The sequence below is a fragment of the Chinchilla lanigera genome, unplaced genomic scaffold, assembly GCF_000276665.1.
Source record: "Chinchilla lanigera isolate Chin_1 unplaced genomic scaffold, ChiLan1.0 scaffold00077, whole genome shotgun sequence".
Classification (NCBI taxonomy): Eukaryota; Metazoa; Chordata; class Mammalia; order Rodentia; family Chinchillidae; genus Chinchilla; species Chinchilla lanigera.
In genome coordinates this window covers 4,373,852-4,392,805 of record NW_004955478.1, presented here as the reverse complement: position 1 = coordinate 4,392,805, position 18,954 = coordinate 4,373,852, and the positions used below count along the sequence as shown (strand labels likewise).

Sequence of the window (18,954 nt, the reverse complement as noted above, 5' to 3'; positions counted from 1 at the left end):
GGCACGCTCAGCAGGAGGCGGTGCCTTCACAGATCCGTGGTGTCTGCCAAGGGAGTGGGAAGTGGGAAAAGTCAGCACCTCCTACATACGTGCTATTCCTGGACCAGACAGTCCCCAGAAGCCTTGTGGCATGGACATTCTTGGTTCCTACCTTTTGTTCCCTATCGCCTCTGGAACCCTGTCCATGTGTGCTGCCCTGTCCCCAGCCCTCCGGGAGCCCTTCCAAAGATCACGGCAGGCATAGTCACAGTCCTTGCATCCATCGGTCTCCTCCATCCTTGGTTGTTTCTCAGACCAGGGCTCCAAGGACCACAACTCTGGGTCTGAAGACATCTGTGGTCTAGACCAGGAGTTCATATAGATCTGTGGCCGAAGCCAGTAAGCTGTCTTATTGATTTGTTTGCCGCACTGGGGATTGAACCCAAGGCCTTCACACTGAGCTGCATTCCCAGGCCTTTTCTGATGCTTTTAATGATTGAGACAGGGTCTTGCTAAGTCACTAAGTTACCCAGGCTGGGCTTGAACTTGCAATCCTCGTACCTCAGCCTCCTAGAGCCCTGGGCTGACGGGCATGCACTACCATGTCTGTGAGCCACCTGTTTCTGTCAATAAAGTTTTATTAGAAAACAGCCCTGCTCATCAGTGTACACATGTTCTATAGGTGATTTGTGCTACAATAGCAGAATTGAAATGCCTCAGCAGAGACCATCTGGGCCATAAAACCTGAAATACTGGTCTACATTCATCTTGACACCAAATGCAGTAACAGCTCCAGGCTATGTCGTTACTTATGGGGGATGCAAATCTGTTTGTACAAACCAGGTTAGCAAGGAGCTATCCACTTTTTCCCAGTACTGGTGACTCTACCACACCATCTATTGGGTTAACAAACATCTAGTACCCCAACCCAAAGAGCGGACATTCATGGAGAAGACCCGCGTCACCAGTGCTGATCAGAAGTCCCCAGGGTATGCCAAGAATACGAAAGGCACGAGGGTGAGGGCATCAGCCTGTGGCAAGGAGCGGGACGTGTGTAGGAAACTTCACCAGAATGGGCCGAGCAGCACTGCTGCAACCCCGCCTGTAAGAGACACGGAGCTGGGATTTCCAGCCAGAGCTGCCTCTCAGAGGTGGGAGGCACCCGAGAAACTGGAGTGCACTAGGTTAGGGAGGGAAGTGTGCCAGAGCAGGTTCGAGGCGCCTGAGGGGTGGGAGGTGAGCCTGAAGAGGCGGCTGCCCTTGTTTTCAGCGCCTGGAGTTGGAGGCTGAGGGTAAATAGAATTCTTTGGGAGATTCGAGTTCGGTCCCCCTATAGGGAAAGCAGTTCCTTCTATGATCAAAGAAGGCGCCTCTTTCTGCAGAATTTGTCAGTTAATTCTGGCCGGCTCTGTGGCTGTATCCTGTGGATAAAAGCTTGTGTTGGAGAAGAGGGGGAATGTCAAGCCCAAGGTATTGGGGTATCAGTAGGCACATCCTTCCTGTCTCCCCGATACCTCACCATGCCAAGGTCAAATCCCACCCAGCTCAAATGCACATCTTCCAAGAATCATTTTGAAATCACTGCTCCACCCCCACCCCAGCCCTTGCATCTGGAGGTCGCATCTCCCTCTGATGCTCACCTGTCCGTCTCTTATGGGCTAACCGCCTTATATTATTTTCCCTTCAGATGGGGTGTCTTGAAGGCAGAATTTATTTATTTTTATCCCTTAAAATGTCATGCATGTGGTAGATTTCAACCAATGCTTACTAAATGTGTTAGATGGTCAATAATTCTTTCCATTTCCTCCCGATCTGGGTTATTTCTAATCACAAGATGTTGTTCAAGTGCTGGGCATGGTGGCACATGCCTGTAATTCCAAGCCCTCGGGAGGCTGAGGTGGGAGGATCATTGTGAGTTCGAGGCCAGCCTGGGCTACAAAGTGAGCTCAAGTCCAGCCTGAACTGCATAGTGAGACCCTGTCTCAAAAAAACCAAAAAAAAAAAAAAAAAAAAAAAAGTTGTTCAAATCTAGTCTTACAGCCAGAACCCAGAAACGTGATTTTCTTCACATACTTCAAAAGGATATTAATCAAATCTTCTTTTAATTACATACTCCAGAGCACTGCAATATTAAATCAGGAGGAATTAGATTTTTGTATGGGTGGAAGGAGGCAGGGGCGCGGAGCAGCGGCTGAGTGCTTTATTAACCAGTTGCTTCTTTTCCAGGTTTTGATTACTACTTTGGGATCCCGTATAGCCATGACATGGGCTGTACTGACACCCCGGGCTACAACCACCCTCCCTGCCCGGCGTGTCCACCAGGGGGTGGCCCGCTGAGGTAAATCTACCCAAGGCACTGTCCACGGGCTGCAGGACGGGTGTGATGCTAAGGCTGTGGTCTGTCTGGAGGAAGTGGAAGATGCAGACCGGGGACAGTAAAGCAGTGGGAAGGGCAGTGTACGCTCAGTACAACTGTAAATGAGGGCTTTGCACCCCAATGCAGAGATGAGAGCTGTACAGTTTTTTTCTGTTGGAATTTTCCAGGGTCTCTGAATTGTTCAGAGCAGATGGGGGAGGGGGCAGGTGCTGTCACGATCTCACACAGGTGGGGCCTCCTTCCTCATCTGACTCCTGGCTTTCTTCTTGGACCCGTCACTCGGCCCAGATACTGGACATAGGAGGGAGGGAGAGAGAGAGAGAGAAAGAGGGACATCACAGTGTCCTTTTGAACCCCTCCCCCAGCTGCTAGGCAAGAAAGACAGCATTCTGACATCAGAATGCCTTGCGGGCACCAAATAGGATGTTTAAAACACATATTCAGTGAAATGAGAAAATGCTCATGTAACAGTACGGGAAAAGGCAGGGAGCGAGTCATCAGGGGGCTCTTCCATGCTGTGTCCATATCTTCAGAGCGCTATCAAGAGAAACTCCCAAGAAATGTGCCAGAATGCTGACAGAGTTGCCCTCTGCTTGTGGGGCTAAGGGTTTTCATTTTCTTCTGACTGTATTTCCTGAATATCCCGCTAAGAGCTTGCAGCGGAATTATGATTAGAAAAAGAAAGTAGGGTTTATGCAGCTAAGAAACCAGCAGGATCCTATGCGTGTTTCTAAGGCCACAGGTGTGTGAGGTGTGTGTGTGGGGGAATGTGAGCTGAGTTGGCTCGTTAAGAAGTCAGTAGTTAATATAACCATGGCAGTTTATGGGGAAATCCTTCCATTCCAGGCACTCTCTGCACCCCGTGCGAAGCAGGTATGTACCTGATTTTACAAGTGGGAAAGTTTACACACCCAGGTCACACCAGAGCTGGTAAGAGATAGGAATCCAGATCCCAAGCTCCTCCACGCTTGTTTCTCAAAGTGTGGACACGGGGGCAGCACTGTGGCCATCGCTGAGGGGTCACTAGAAATGCAGAACTTCAGACCCCACTCCAGATCTGCATTTTAACAAGATGCTCGGAGGATGCGTGTGCACATTAGTGTGAGAAGAGAGGCTGCAGTCTTCTGCCTTCTTTACCCACTTTGGCCTCGAGGGTGTACCTCGCTATATCGGGGTCTGATATGTGTCAGCTTCCCAGTGTTTTGGTGGTAGGGGTTGAAAAACTAGTCTCATCTATGTTAAAAGCAAATCAAATAAAAGCCATGTGTGGTGGTGCACTCCTGGAATCCCAGCACTTGGGAGGCTGAGGCAGGAGGATCCCCATGAGTTTGAGGCCAGCCTGAACTACGTAGTGAGACCCTGTCTCAGAAAAAAAAAAATCAAAGCAAATAGAAAAAGGTTGGAGGGTGGGCAGCGTAGAGATTGTAGATGACAGAGTTGCAATCCGATAATAAAAAGGTGAAATTTCAACACAAATACAGGTTTAGTGTTCTGATGCCCAGCATGATGGTAATATTTTTTTCTTTTTTTAAAAATGTCATCCTTGGCAGTTATTTACCCCGCCTGACCTTATCTCATAAGCATCTATAACGGGATGTGTGCGCATGTAGGTGTAACAGGGAATTTGAAATTCTTCACAATCCTTTCTCAGTACTGGGAGGACAGTGTATTCTAATTGCTTTGTTCAGATATCCATGAGTTGTGATCTACAAATACGGTGGAGATTTGAAAAACTACTACAGTAAAAGACACATTCGCATGAATCCTTTCAAAATCTTCTCCTCTCTCTGGACACACCTGTTGTTCTTGCCACTTTCTGAAGAGGTTCTGGAGTGTCTTGGTTACTTTTCTCTCGTTGCTGGGACAAAATACCTGACGCCCAAAATTAAGGAAGGAAAGGTTTATTTCGCTTACAGTTTGTGGAGGTTTCAGTCCATACTTGGCAGGTTACAAGGCAGAGTGGCACATGGCAGAGGGCAACAGCTCATGGCAGCAGAACACAGCCGAATCAACAAGCACACACACGGGAGGAAATGGCCCCAAGCAGCCTCTTCCTCTCCCTTACATATGCAAACTATCCACCCCAGGGCGGGTGTAGCTCTCACACCCATAATCAATCAAACTCTAAAAGCCTGCCCCATGGCTGCATGAGGCTTTGGGGGGACACCCAGACACAAACCATAGCATGGAGGTTCTTTTTCACCTCTTTAGTTGCACTTTTGTGGCTGCCTCAATATGCTGAAGTGATTCAAAATGTTTCGTGGTCCTTTTGACATTGGGCAAGAGCCACCAGTTGCATGGTGGCAGAGGCAGTGAATAAAGTGGGCGAGGACAACCAGAAGGTTTTCACGAGCCTACCTTTCCGTTGGGTGGCGCTCAGGAGGAGTGTTCACTGTGCTTTCTTTTTTATCACACCTCGTGAAGACAGGAAAGAGGGTTTGGAAAACTGTTTCAGAAAGTGTCAAGAGGACAGGGATGAGTGTATTTGAAGTGAAGGCGAACATTCTTCGGGGATTAAATGGCAATGTGTCTTTAACTGTAATAGATGCCTTTAATTGAAAAGTTCACCACTTCTTTCAGTCACACCTGCGTTGTACCGTCTGCCTGAAAGACTTCCCCTAGCGTGACTCCTCTCTCCTACATTCTCACGCTGTCACCTCGTCCTCTGCGGTGATCAGGGCATGGAGTTCTAGTTCAGTTCACTGCTAGTGTGCAGAGCACTGTGCAAAGCACTAGCTGTTTGTTGGCTTCTTTTGTCCTCTGGATGCCTTAGTAAGGGGGTGTAGGCAACCCCAGGCTGCAGAAGGGGAGCTCAAGCTCTGGGAGTTTCTATCACCCCTATAAGATCATGACAGTTACTCAGCCCTGTTGATGGGACAGCCACGTGTCAGATTCACTCCCTCTTAAGACCCGGGGCTGAGTTTGTTTTTATCTAGGAGTTGTTTTGGCTTAACCTCCATTTTTCCATTAATCTCCAAAATCCCCACACGTGGATCAAAATTAAAATTTACCTAGGCCATCTTACCTACTTCATCCTATTGCCAGGCTGCATATCACCTACTGTCCTGATTGTGGATTTGGGAAAGAACTGAGTGTCGCCAGCGTTACCCAGAGGCCGTCAAGTAGGTAGACAGCAGAGAAAGCCAGCGAGGGGGCTGCTGATTGGCTGAGACTATACTGGAAATAAGCCAGCCAGTTCAAACCCGGTGTATCTCCCTGAAGAATGGGAGTAGTAATAATTTCCTTAGCTCGTAAGCATCTTAGAGAGCTGGAAAGCTTATCTGAGGATAATAGACATCTATTCAAAGGGGAAAATATTCTCTATTGGTTTTACACTTGGAAGACAGGACTGGCTGGCAAAATCCTTTGGAGCCAGGATGTTAAAGGTTTTACATGCACCTGCACTGCTGCCTTAAAGCCTGTTGTTCTACTCCATGATGATACAGGTTGTAGAAATGCATATGCCACTCTCTGTGGTTCTCTACAGGAAACATGAGAGGGCCTGTTACATGGACGTGGCCCTTCCTCTCTACGAAAACCTCCACATCGTGGAACAGCCCGTGAACCTGAGTAGCCTTGCACAGAAGTATGCTAAGAAAGCAGCCCAGTTCATCCAACAGGCAAGGTAAGGCGGCCTGACACTTTCCACCCTCTACCTACATTAACCTCAGCCCCTTCAAAAATCAAGGGAGAGTTCGGTTGCTCAACAGAGAAAGATGCACGCGTATTTCCTGTAAGTAAAGCTGGAAACCACCTCCTCCGGTCCTTGGTTAGAAGTTCCCCAGGTATGTCCTGACATCCCCAGGAGCTTCCCATATCCTGCCTTGATTGTGCCCCAGAGTCATAATCATTCTGTCCTCTCCTACGATAATCTGAGCTCCATGAGGGCAGAGCCTGCCCATTGTATGGGGGCATTCAAGGCATTTGTTGAATTCACTAGTTGGCAGGGTGTATTAGCTTCTTACTGCTGCTATAACAAATAATCACTGAGTTCGTGGCTAAAGCAACAGTAATTCATTCTCCTGCAGATCTGGAGGGCAGATGTCCAAACTGAGCCCTAAGAGGCTAGAATCAAGATGTTAGCAGGTTTTTTTTTTCTTTCTGGAGTCAGTGCAGAATTGTTCCTCGCCTTTTCTAGCTTCTGGTGGCTATTGGGATACTTTGGCGTATGGCCACACCAGTCTAACTTCTGCTTCTCGTGTTCCCTTGTCATTTCTATATCTGTAGTAAAATCCTTTTCAGTTGCCAGGGTCTTTGTTGTGTTCTTCCTTCTCCTGCTCCTACTCTTCCTCTTTCTCTTTCCTAGGCTGCGGGCCCCAAACTAGCAGTGCTTCTGCCTCAGCCTCCCGAGACAACTGGGATTAATGGTGCATACTGTAGTGCTTGGCTTTCCTTTGGGTCTTTCTTTTAAGGACATCTGCAATTGTATTTAGGCTTAAGCAAGATACTCTCCTTATCACAGTATCCTTAGCATCATTATACCTGGATAGTTGCATTTGTTGCATAAACAAATATTCCCAGATTCCAGGAATTAGGTATTTCTGAGGGTTGTTATTCAGCCTGCCACCTCTACCACCAACCCCTTTACCATGCAAGGGTTTCACATCGCAGCATCTACAGGGCTGTCTTAGTTACTTTTCTCTCATTGCTGAGACAAAATACCCGACACCCAGAATTAAGGAAGGAAAGGTTTATTTAGCTCACAGTCTGTGGAGGTTTCAGTCCGTACTCAGCTGGCTCCAAGGCAGAGTGGCACATGGCACAGGGTAACTGTTCATGGTGGCAGAAAACAGCAAAAGCAACAAGAACAAAGAGGGAGGAGTGGTAGCAAGCAGCCTCTTTCCTTCCCTTACATTGTGTGCAAACTACCCACCCCAGGGTGAGTGTAGCATTCACACCTCTAATCCCAACATTGGACCATGAATCAATCATAAACTCTAGAAGCCCGCCCATGACTGCATGAGGCTTTGGGGGGACATCCAGACACAAACCATAACAAGGGCTAAATAGATAAACTTAAAGAGAGAAGCAAGCTGAGTGTGAGGCGGTAAGGAGAACTTGTAAGCACGCCCCCATCTGAAACGGAGTAGCTGCTACCTCGCGCCAGCTACTTACATCTTCTTGTTGGGATCGTGATCCTGGGGTGTCAGATATTTCCATGTTCCAAGAGAGACAGGATGCCTGGCTCTTATGTGGGATCTCCTGACCTTTAAATGTTAAGAAACTACTAATTAAAAATAACACAATGCAAAAAACCACATCCATGTCACCACGTGTCTCTAACAAATCCTGCACATGTGAGAGCCGCTGCTTCACGACCTCTGTTAGGCCGGAGCACAGGAGGTGTTCATGCACATGTTCCCTCTCCTGAGATTGTGAGGTACCTGAGGGCACGGAATGGTTTTCGTGAGGTCCACAGCTTGGCCTACATGAGCAAGAACAACTGTGCTGCCCTCCCTGGCTGTCTACTTGTGCAGAATTAGGAATAGACGCCACCTGTGGATAAGTGATCTGATCAGCTCCTCGAATGGCCAAGAATCCCTCTCTCCTTGCTTAACCAAGCTGTGCTTTTGTGGAGAGTCCAACCAGGAAGAAAGGGAGCAGTGTAGGAGACCCATTTAGCATGTGTGCTTGATAATAAAACTCACTACTTACATTCTTAATCCCAGGGGCAGCCCCCAAGGGCTTTCAAGCTTGCATCTGAATGGATCCTTAGGAGTTTTTTTGAGAAGCACTGTGGGTTGATTTTTCTGACTATGGATATAAAAAGAGCAAAGTTTCTTCCTCATCTACTGGGTGGAACATCTCCCAGCTCCGAACTCTGAGTAAGTTTCAGGCCTGTCCCCCATGGCAGGAGGGTGCTTCATGGCTGGAGGGGACAATCCCCTCCTGCTTTATCAGGGCCTCAGACAGCCTGGCTTCTGAGGGGAGGGACTGTGGCTGAGCGGGGACTGGGCCCCTGTGACGCCTGCTTTGCAGGGGATCTGGTATATGGATACCACCAGTTAGTAAATCAGCTGACACAAATCAACTAACATTTCACTTAGCAAATGCAAAAGGCAAAGAGGTAATTGTATTAGTCAAGTGAACTTTCATGGGTCCTGTTGGCTTTTAACTTGACAGAGCGTGGTATTCAGGGTGTCCATCTCTTCCGGAACGGATGACAGTTCACCCCTGACTTTCCCAGCTTCAGCAGAAAAGGCTCCTGGTCTGTGCTCCTTCCTCCCCCAGGCCCTGCTGCAACCTTGAACCCCGAATTCTCTTGGACCTATTTGCCACGACTTCCAGGTCTTCCTGGAGTGCGGCCTCCTGCTCTTTGGCCAGAAAGCCCAACCCAGGACTTCCTGGAGTGTTTTTCATATGGGTCTTTGCTTGAGTTTGGACCTTTAATCTAGCAACAATGCTAGAAGCGAATCCCGATGTGGGGTTTTAAAGCAGTACTGATGGCTTTTGAGCTGAGCGCAAGATTTGCTCAGGTATTTTGGGCAGTGGGAAAGCAGGGATGCTGGAGCGGTGTGCCCAGGAGCCGGAAGGCGGAAGGGGGCAAGGGACCTGGGGAGCTATTAGAAAGGAAGAGTCCTAGAGAAGTAGGAAGGCTGGACTGGAGGAGACCCCAGTGGGGAAGGATGGGGATGCAGGCTGAGGTGTTTGGCCCGACCCTGGGGGCTGCAATGATCCCAGCAGGTCTCTAAAGAAGGAATGGTCACCTTCAGTTTCAGTTCTGGATGCTGAGGTGGGGGAAGCTGTGGCCAAATAACGGTTTCTGCATCAATTCTAGAGACCCCAGGCGGGTCTGACTCTCTCTGGCCAGGCACCCATGCGGGACCCCTCTAAAAACGGGGGGTGCCCCTGGCCTGCACTTCTGAGATGTTTTTCTAGGGAGTGGCTGACGCTGGGCCTGAAACTCCGGCGTCTCTGTCCTTTGCCTCATCTGCTCTGTGCCAGAACATTCCTTCTTGCACTTTACTTGCTTTTTTTCTTCTGCTCACCAAGCTGGTTTTGACACACAAACAGTGTGTCCCCTTTAGAAATTTATGAGGGCAGAGATAAAGAAGCAAACAGTAACAACAACAAAAAACCCCCATCACCCTGAATTCCGCACCTGAAAGATAATTCCTTTTAATATATCTGAAAGTGTTCCTCCCGTCCCATTTTCTGCTGGTGCATAAACATATTCTACCCAACTTTATAAAGGTATAATTGAAGTGGGCATATTTAAAAAAAAAATAAATGAAAGCCAGGCATGGTGATGCACACCTGTAGTCCCAGCACTCAAGAGGCTGAGGCGGGAGGATTCCTGTGAGTTCGAGGCCAGCCTGGGCTACAAAGTGAGTTCAAGCCCAGCCTGAACTGAAAAGCAAGTCTCAAAAAACAAAACACAAAACAAAAATAAGTGGAAGTACACTGTCTTATAATTTTTTTATTTTTTGGTTTTTTTCCGGTACCGGAAATCGAACTCACAACCTTGCGCTTGCCAGGCAGGTGCTGTGCCACTGAGCTAAATCCCCAGCCCCAGTACACTGTGTTATAATCAGCACTTTTCACACTGAAAACACCAGGTCTCCCCAGCTGTGTTTTGCATTCAGCCCAAGCACCCGAAATGAAGATGTGCTTTGGGGCACGTGATGCCCCCAGGGGACTGGCCTGTGCATGGTGTCATCTTTATAAATCCTAGCCTGGCACCAGGATGCAGGGAAGGGTACCAATTATTAAATGCTTACTGCTCTCAACTTTGAGGTAAGATTGTTCCATTTCACAGATGACAGAGGTCAAGTTAATTGCCCAGGGTTACACAGCCATGACATAGAACATCCTGGGATTTGCATGCCAGTCTCCCAAGCCTGTGCTCCTCATCTGTCCCCTCTGCCATCTGTCATGATCACCTGTGTCTTCGAGCCTCTGGCCCAGGCTGCTAACGTGACACTGATGATGGTGGGGCTTTGGAAGACAGGACCCAGGTGGGCATGGGGACCATGTGCAGTGGTGAGCTGGTTAGTGTGTAATGAACAGCTGCCAGAGAAAGCAGCCCCATCTGGAGCATTTGCCAATTTCTGTGGGGTACGTGTTCTCACCGAGCCTGATCTCAAGCAGCCAATGAGATGTCACCGAGTGCAGAGCTGTAGAGACGACCCATAGCATAGCTCTCTCTGGCAGAGCTCAGAAAGTTATATACACAGGAACACGTACAAAGTGTACCATTTTAACAATCTTATTTTTGTTCATTTATTCATTATGTGACACTGAGGACTCAACCTGGGAACCTCACACTGAAGTACGACTCCACGCACGTTTTTATTTTTCATTGTGAGACAGGATCTGGCAAAATCACTGAGTTGCCCAGGCTGGGTGTCTTGGTTACTTTTCTCTCGCTGCTGAGACAAAATACCTGATGCCCAATGTTAAGGAAGGAAAGGTTTATTTAGCTCACAGTTTGTGGAGGTTTCAGTCCATACTTGGCTGGCTCCAAGGCAGAGTGGCACATGGCAGAGGGCAATAGTTCATGGCGGCAGAAGACAGCAAAAGCAACAAGAGCAAAAGGGAGGAGCAGAGGTGGAGAGCAAGCTTCTTTCCCTCCCTTATATTATACACAGGCTGCCTACCCCAGGGCAGGTGTAGTGCTCACACCCATAATCCCAACATTAGACCAGGGATCAATCATACATTCTTGAAGCCCACCCCATGACTGCATGAGGCTTTGAGGGGACACCCAGACACAAACCATAACACTGGGTTCAAATTTGTGATCTTCCTGCTTCAGCTTCCTAGAGCACAGGGAATGTAGTTTGCGCCACCATACCTGGCTGATCTTAACCATTTTGTGGTGCAAAGTTCTGTGGCGTTAAGTACATTCACATCATTGTGCAACCTTCACTTCTGCTTACCTGCAGAACCTTTTCATTTTCCCTGGCTAAAACTCTGTACCCACTAAGTATTAGCTCCATCTTTCTCTTTCCCGGAAGCCCTAGCAAACTACCTTCCTCTCCTCTCCCCTCCTTTTCCCTCCCCTCCCTGTCTTATTTTTCCCTTTCTTTTTATTCATCTTTTCTTTTCTCTTTACACCTTCTCTTCTTCCTTACTTAAAAGTCATCATTCCGTTTCTTTAGAAAGTCGTATGCTCTGCAGTTGTCCAAGCCAGGCAGGGAGGATGAAGGCTCCCCTAGTCTTTGGGCTGGAGGACTATGGTCTCGCTCTGCTACTTTCAATTCTGAATATGATGACCCTGGGGCCTCAAACAAGCAGTCATATTATTTATCATTCAGGGACTGGACTTTGAGTAATGTCCTCAGAGTTTATCTGTGCTCTAGTATGCGAGGCACAGGTGTGAAATTTTAACCTTACTTAATTTTTGTTAATTTAACACAAACAGTACCATGACCCTTTGGTTACTGCCTTGGAGAACACAGCTCTAGAAATGTAGTGTGGAACCTATGGGTTAATGTGGAGAAGTCTAAGGACTCTGTCTTGGATCTGGTGGCCTGTTTTGTTTTGTTTTTTTATTATTGCTGCATATTTGCTATACATGATGATCACATTCATCATGTGGAGTTTGTACCTGTTCATAATGTGTCTTAATTCTTTTTTGCCTATGCTTCCCTCCCGCCCTTCTTCCCCTCCCCATTTACAAGAGTTTTGCTTCCATTTTCCCCTTCATTTCTCTTTTAAAATCCCTTCCCCTTCTTTCCTTCCCCTCCCCCCTTGTTCCCTTTCCCGTTTGAACATGGTCCTCCTGCTTCCCAATACCTGCCCTCCGTTTTGCCCTTTATGTTGGTGCCCTGGGTTTTGTTCCTGTCAGAGAAGCCTGAGGACAAGCACCATCCCAGTGAGTGGCCCCCGGAGCAGGGTGCAAGGGGCTTTCTGGCTTAGCTTGTGGCCGAGCTGAGGCTGCAGGGTGCTGAGGCAGGGTGAGCCCAGGAGAAATCGGAATCTCTGGGTGAGCTGGTGTCATGGGGCTTGGTCGCTCTGCGTATGTACAGGACTGAGCTGACCAGACTCCTTCCCCTTGGTCCTCTAACACCCCTCCCATGGGTATGGCCAGTGGGGAGGGGCATCCGCCTGGGTCCCTGTGATGCTCTCACCTGGCGGTGGCGCCGAGGGATACAGTGCTTTCTGAGGCCACCCCAGCCCCTCTAAGCTTTTCACTTCGCATTTTTCCATGGAATCAAGATTAGCAGAGAGGTGGCCAGATGTCTGGGTCTCTAACAGAGGCTTGGTCTCAGTTTCACCTGGTGGTCATGTGCACCCTTCGGATTTCCTGTGGTCAGCTGGGCCGTTCACTCAGCTCCTAGAACAGACACTAGGGTCTGGATGCCTGGACTCTAGGGCAGCAGCCAAGAACAAGGGCTTTGCTCTTGCCAGATCTGAAGTTAGGTCCAGACTCTGTCACTTCCTGGTTGTATAACATGGAACAAGTCCTTTAGTTCCCTGAAGGTGCTGACTCATTGTCTGAGAAGAGGGAATTTGGGGGTGATTAGGATGGATTTAGGCAACATGAGTCCCCTGGAATAAGCTCCCAGTAAATGTTTAAGGACAGTAACTATTATTACCATATTCTCGTTTTTTAACTGGCTGACCAGATGATTTCCACATTTCCTTAGAAGGTTGTAGGTGAACATATCCTTTCTGAGCCTCTGGGCAGACCCTTTGGGGGCATTTTCCTGAAGTCACAGAGCAGCTCAGAGGCGCTGGACCAGCTGGGTCGGCCTCCTACAGAGTGACCCATTGTTTTTCTCGCTTGTTGCAGTGCCAGCAGAAGACCCTTCCTACTCTACGTGGCCCTGGCCCACATGCACGTCCCCATATCTGCGACCCAGCTATTGGCAAATGCAGGAGGCCAAAGGCCATACCAAGCAGGCCTCCGGGAGATGGACAATCTGGTGGGTCAGATCAAGGACAAAGTTGAACACACAGCAGCAAAAGATCGCACATTCTTCTGGTTTACAGGTAAAGTAGTAAAAGCTACATTTACTAGCTCAACTAATGGATAACCCTACACACGCCCCATGAAGCGCACAGCCGGACCAAGTGACCTTCTGTAGAGAATGGGGGTTGGCTTTGAACTTGGGCTTGAATGCGGAGTATGTGTCGATGGGGTGCTCTGAGGCTGAGTCCCTGGGACAGTTTGTACTGACAGAGTGTGCACATTGCTGGCCCCATGCATGATTCAGGTGCTGTGGATCTTGCTTTTAGTCACTAGGAAATTACTTTGACATTGTGAGTTTGTGTGTTTCTTGTGCAATTCTAGGATTTTATCTTTAGCCTTCCTCGCTGGCCTCAAAGACATCCATCGCCACTGGTCACCAGGTCACACCCTGTGGCTGAGCGGCCCTGGTAGTTGAACAAATGACCCCTTTAAGGGTCCCACACATGTACTACGTGTCTTCAGTCCCTGTCTGGAACAAAGGCAGTGGTTTAAAGCACTGATTTTGAATCAAGTTGAGACCGGGATTTGAATCCATACTCTACTATTGGGAGAGTTACATTAATCCTCTAATTCTCAAAAAGTTGAGCTACTAGTAGAATCTACTCCATAGCATGTTGCAAGAGTATGAGATGCACCAGGTGAATGATAGCTGCTCAATCTTTAGTTGCTGGGCTGATGCTGAGGGCAATGGTAATGGGATTGTTAAAACTATATAAAAAGGTAAAGGGATATAAGGGCAGAGGCCCAGGATGGGGCCAGTTGGAGAGAGGGATGGGACCCCCTCCCCTTCCTTCCCCTCCCCTCCTCTCTCCTCTCCTCTCCTACCCTCTCTTCCCCTCCTCCGAGAGCCTGGTAGATTGAGGCTCATGTCAAGGGAACTTCACAGCTAGGACTCTTCGATATCATTCCCTGTTGACCGGGGATACAGGGCCAGAAGGGGGAGTTGGTGAAAGAATCCCCCAGCCTGGTGACAATTACATGCTGTTCTTTTCTGATTTCCAGGAGACAATGGCCCGTGGTCTCAGAAGTGTGAGCTGGCAGGCAGCACGGGTCCTTTCGGCGGATTGTGGCAGACCCGTCAAGGTAGAGGCCTCGCTTGGGGCTGACGATCCCACCTTCAGGACCTGAGCCCTGGCTGGCTCATGGGATTTGCCACCAAGAGGGAGAACGCATATCCGAACCTTTAGGGCGTCAGTGTGAGACAGCACGTGGTGGCTCTCTTGGGGAAGAACGAATGAGTCAAGAGGGAAGGAAGGGAGGCCATGTCTTCTGCCCTTTGCTCTGAGGACTCACCTAGAGGACTGCCCTTCACCCCAACAAGCTGACCCGCTAACCTTCCAGTGAATGTGCTTCACTATTTTTATCCTGCTACCCTTGCTGTCTGCCTCCTCTCCTCTCTCCTCTCGTCTCTTCTCCTCTCCTCTGCTCTCCTCCCCTCCCCTTTTCCCCTCCCCTCCCCTCCCCTCCCTTCCCCTCCTCTCTCCCTCCCCTCCTCTCTCCCTCTTCTCTCCCTTCTCTCCTCTCCTGCTTAGTCCTTTCCCTTCTGTCTTGTCCTGCTCTGCCCTTCCCTTCCCTTCCTCTCCCTTTCCTTCCCTTTTTCTTTCACCATTCCTCCATCCTTCCAATTACCAAATCATTTCATTTGTTCAAGAATATTTAGTATACAACTGTGCAAGGTTTTTATTCACATGATCTAAACCCTACAACAGTGAAAGGTAGGTAATAGTAGCTCCATTGCAGATGGAGGAAGAAAAGGGCTCAGAGAAGCAAACTGCTAGTGTCACACAGCTTTTGAGGCAGAGCCAGGCTACTGCAGTGAAAGCTGCTTTGCTCCCCACTAGATCACAACCCCCGACAGCTGCCTGGGGCTCTATTTCAACCTTCTTCAGCCTTCTGGCAGCTCCCGTGTGCTCTGGGAAAGTTCCCCAGAAGGACATCACTTTCTGGGAGGGCAGCCATGCTGGGGCCAATATGGCATATGACCCGCAGGCTTGGGAAAGGTGCATACCTCTCAATGAACCCATTTCTCCTCTAAGCACTTGTCTTACACTGAGGAAGTAATGAGCCCAGTGTATAATGATGTATATAAATGAATGCTCATTGCACTAGACTGTTGTTTTTCATTTTTAAAAAATAGTTGGGCCAAGAATCTAGAAAGAGGGGAGTGCTAAAAGAAATTATAACACACCCATATAAAGGAATACCGAAGAATCAATAAATGCTGTACACTTACTACCTTGGAAACACTTATGTTAAATACTTTTCAATGAATGAAGCAAGTTACAAAATAGTATGTGAGGCATAATTTTATTGCATAAAAGCCAGGTTATATAGTCTCAGAAAAATCTTGAATAAGGTAACAAAATGTACAAAATATTAGCAGCAATTACCTCTGGGGGAGCATAGAGGGATTACATGCAATTTTTTCTCATACAGCAGGTATTGTTTCATAAAAAATTAAAATGGGGACCGGGGATGTGGCTCGCTGGTAGAATGCTTGGCTCTCACGTGCAATACCCTGGGTTAAATCCTAACACTGAAAAAATAAAGAGCTGGGCATGGTGATGCACTCCTGTAATACCAGCTCTCTAGAGGCTGAGGCAGGAGGATCACCATGAGTTTGAGGCTAACCTGGGCTACATAGTGAATTTAAGATCAGCCTGAATTACAGAGTGAGACCTTGTCTTGAAAAAAATAATTTTTTTTTAGAGAGTGCTTTTTTCCAAAGGGTTCAGAGACAGACCTAACATGATTGCCCTCACCAAAACGTGTCTGTTTTAAATGTGGGGCTAGGTTCCCTCTGCCACCAAGCTTACTGTTGAGGGATAGCCCCCAGCTGTACTCAGGTGGGAAGAGACATTGCCTTTTTATTATTAGTCTGACTATTTGTAATTACAAAGGAAACAGAAGCTTTTGTGCCCCAGTAGGAAAAGCCGATCATTTTTTAAAACTTCAGTCTGGTATCCCTTGGATAAGATCTCTTGGGGACTTTACAAGTGAGAAGCTGTCAGACTGTAGCCATGTCTTGTGTCTGGAAATTTGAGTCATGGGTCAGGAGAGCTGAACCCTATGTAGTTCAGGTTAGCCTCAAACTCATGGCGATCCTCCTGCCTCAACCTCTAGAATGCTGATATTACAGGCGTGCATCACCACACCCAGCTCTTTATTTTTTCAGTGTTAGGATTGAAGCCAGGGTATTACACATGCTAGCCAAGCATTCTACCAGTGAGCCACATCCCTGGTTCCCATTTTTTACCTGCTGGGACACTGGATCGCTATTTCTTGGGGACTGGTGTTTGTCTACCTATATTGATTCCTGTGTTTTCTTCAAATTCAAGAATGCTATGTCCAACTTAGGATCAGTGTCTAGTTCTGATGCCTAGAGACCTGGCTCAGGAGAAGATGCTGGGAGGATGGAGGTGAATGGAGATGTGACTGATGATTGGAAGGAGGCATAGCTGGGAAGAATGCATTGTAGCGGGGAGTGGTATCACCACTGTTCAACTGGATACTCAAGCACATTTCCTGAAATGATACTTAATTCTCAAATAAGCACAAAGTCATAAATCAACCTAACATGATACAACTGTCTTGCATACCACTGAAAACACAATAATTCTTTCACCAAAGTTGAAACAGTTTCAGCCATTTTAAAAAATCCAAGTCTTTTCTGAGACTCAAGGCAAACACTGTGAATCCTTATAAAGGAAAAAAACAAGCTGTACAATCCCATGGTAAGATGGCACAAGGTAAACAGTCCCACTCCAAAAGTGAGGTTAGGGGATAGAAAAGAACTGAACCAAAGAAAGACTAAAGGCCAGCAGGGTAGATACTAAGTGCTTTAGCTCCATGTCTGGTGTCTGGGGCACATGGTGGTGATATGTGAGTTTCAGAGAGCTTGGGTGGCTTACATGACCTATCTTGGGCTGGCTCCATTCAGAGCCTATAGATTTCTTCAGCAGTCATTCCACATTTGTGGCATTTCCAAAGACCTAGGATCTTTATGTATCTGTTAGGGTTTGTGTCTAGATGTCCCCTCCAGGCCTTATGTGATCATAGGTGAGGATTTTTCAGAGGTGGCTAAATCTAGAGTGTGTGATGCTGGGATTGAGGGTGTGTGATTATGTGATTACTAAATCAGTTCATTGATTAGTCTGGTGCCACCCTAATCCCCATAGCCTAGATAAAGAATAAAAGGGGCAGAAAAAAGCTGCTAAGGTCCCTTCCTTGCTTTGCTACCTTCTGTCTACCATGAACTGTTTCTCCTCTGAGATGCTTGTCTGCCGTGCCACTCTGCCTTGGAGCCAGCTGACTCTGGACTGAAACCTCTACAAACTGTGAGCCAAATACACCTTTCCTCCCTTAGCTTCGAGTGTCTGGTATTTTGTCTCAGCAACAAGAAAAGTAACTATGAAAGTTCCTATGACTTCATTACCGCAGCTTCATGCACTGCCCTGTTAACATTCCTTTCCTGGCCTCCCAGTTCTTCCTTTGAAATCTACGTGGAAGCCCACCCTCCAGAACCCACAGCTTTGTATTCTTCATGCCGGTAAAACTAGCATCACATAAATGGTGCCAAGGTCTGCTGTCGGTGGGAGCAGTGGCAAGGCCTCCTTGGACCATGACTACAGTGGCCGCTGAGCGCCTAGGTTGCTGAGTATGGTGAAATTAACTCTGGGGACACAGTTCCCTAGGAGATCCTTTTGAGCAGGGGTCCCAAGGACTCTGTTCTCAGGTGAAAGTTTTATACTTTCACACCCTTGAGCTTGTAATAGGTGGAGAATTGCTGATTTCTCAGATGCAATCAAGGCATCTTTCTTCTTGTTCCTATAGAGAGTACTTTGTTTCTTTTTAATGAGGCTAATGTCTTCGGCAATCACTGGCTTCAACTTTACATGTGGTTGCTTTTGGACTAACATTTAAACTTTTCAAATTTTTCTATTCTTATTTTTGCCCCTAATTCTTACTATACATCTGGCTAAAAGCAGCCAGAAGTACCCATGCCATAGCCTGAATATTGGGCTGTTTTGAAATTTCATCTGCCCAGTCAGTTAGCCCACTGTACTTGATTTCAGGCTCCCACAAAATCTCAGGACAAGAGCAAAATGAAGACAAGTTTTCTGCCACAGTATAACACACTAGCCTCTGGTCCAATTTCTGGTCCAATCTCTGGTTCAAAACCTCCTGAGCCTGGCCTGTGCTGTCTCATTTCTACCTGCATTCTGCTCTGCAAAGCTCTGACCGTAATCACCCATAAGGATCGGTTCACTGCACTCTAAATCTTCTCTGGCCCACATCTCCAAATCTTTCCAAACTTTTGTAAATTGTGAATCTGAACTTCCAAACATCTCTAAACTACATGGTCAAGGACAATCACAGAAAAGACCCAATTCTAAACCAATTTTCTGTATTTGTCAGCTTTCCCATTGTTAGGGCACAATACTTAGTAACTTAAAGGAAGTGAGGCTTGTTTGGCTTGTGGTTTCAGGGGAGTCAGTCCAAGGCAGAAGCATCATGGTAGAACAATGCTTAGTTTATGGTGGCTAGGTAGCAGTGCCTGGGAGCAGCACCAGAGAAGAAGCGGTCACGGGACCAGAGATAGTACCTGAGGTTACTCTTCCATGATCCCCATCAGGCATACCCAGAGGTGCTCTGTCAATGCCCTGGGTGTCTCCCA

General features: G+C 47.6%; 1 protein-coding gene across 10 annotated transcripts in view; it reads left to right on the top strand.

Moving 5' to 3' along the window:
* Positions 1-18,954, top strand: part of Arsg (arylsulfatase G) — a 148,891-nt gene that overhangs the window by 82,754 nt on the left and 47,183 nt on the right. For 6 of the 10 annotated variants that reach the window (XM_013503204.1, XM_013503203.1, XM_013503202.1 and 3 more), the window contains exons 5-9: positions 2,206-2,317; positions 3,203-3,229; positions 5,844-5,981; positions 13,098-13,297; positions 14,280-14,360. In XM_013503204.1, the coding sequence (XP_013358658.1) occupies positions 2,206-2,317; positions 3,203-3,229; positions 5,844-5,981; positions 13,098-13,297; positions 14,280-14,360 (558 nt within the window). Of the gene's footprint in view, positions 1-2,205; positions 2,318-2,794; positions 3,099-3,202; positions 3,230-5,843; positions 5,982-8,079; positions 8,182-13,097; positions 13,298-14,279; positions 14,361-18,954 lie in introns of those variants that run through there. The other 4 variants (XM_013503205.1, XM_013503207.1, XM_013503206.1 and 1 more) reach the window with 4 other exon arrangements.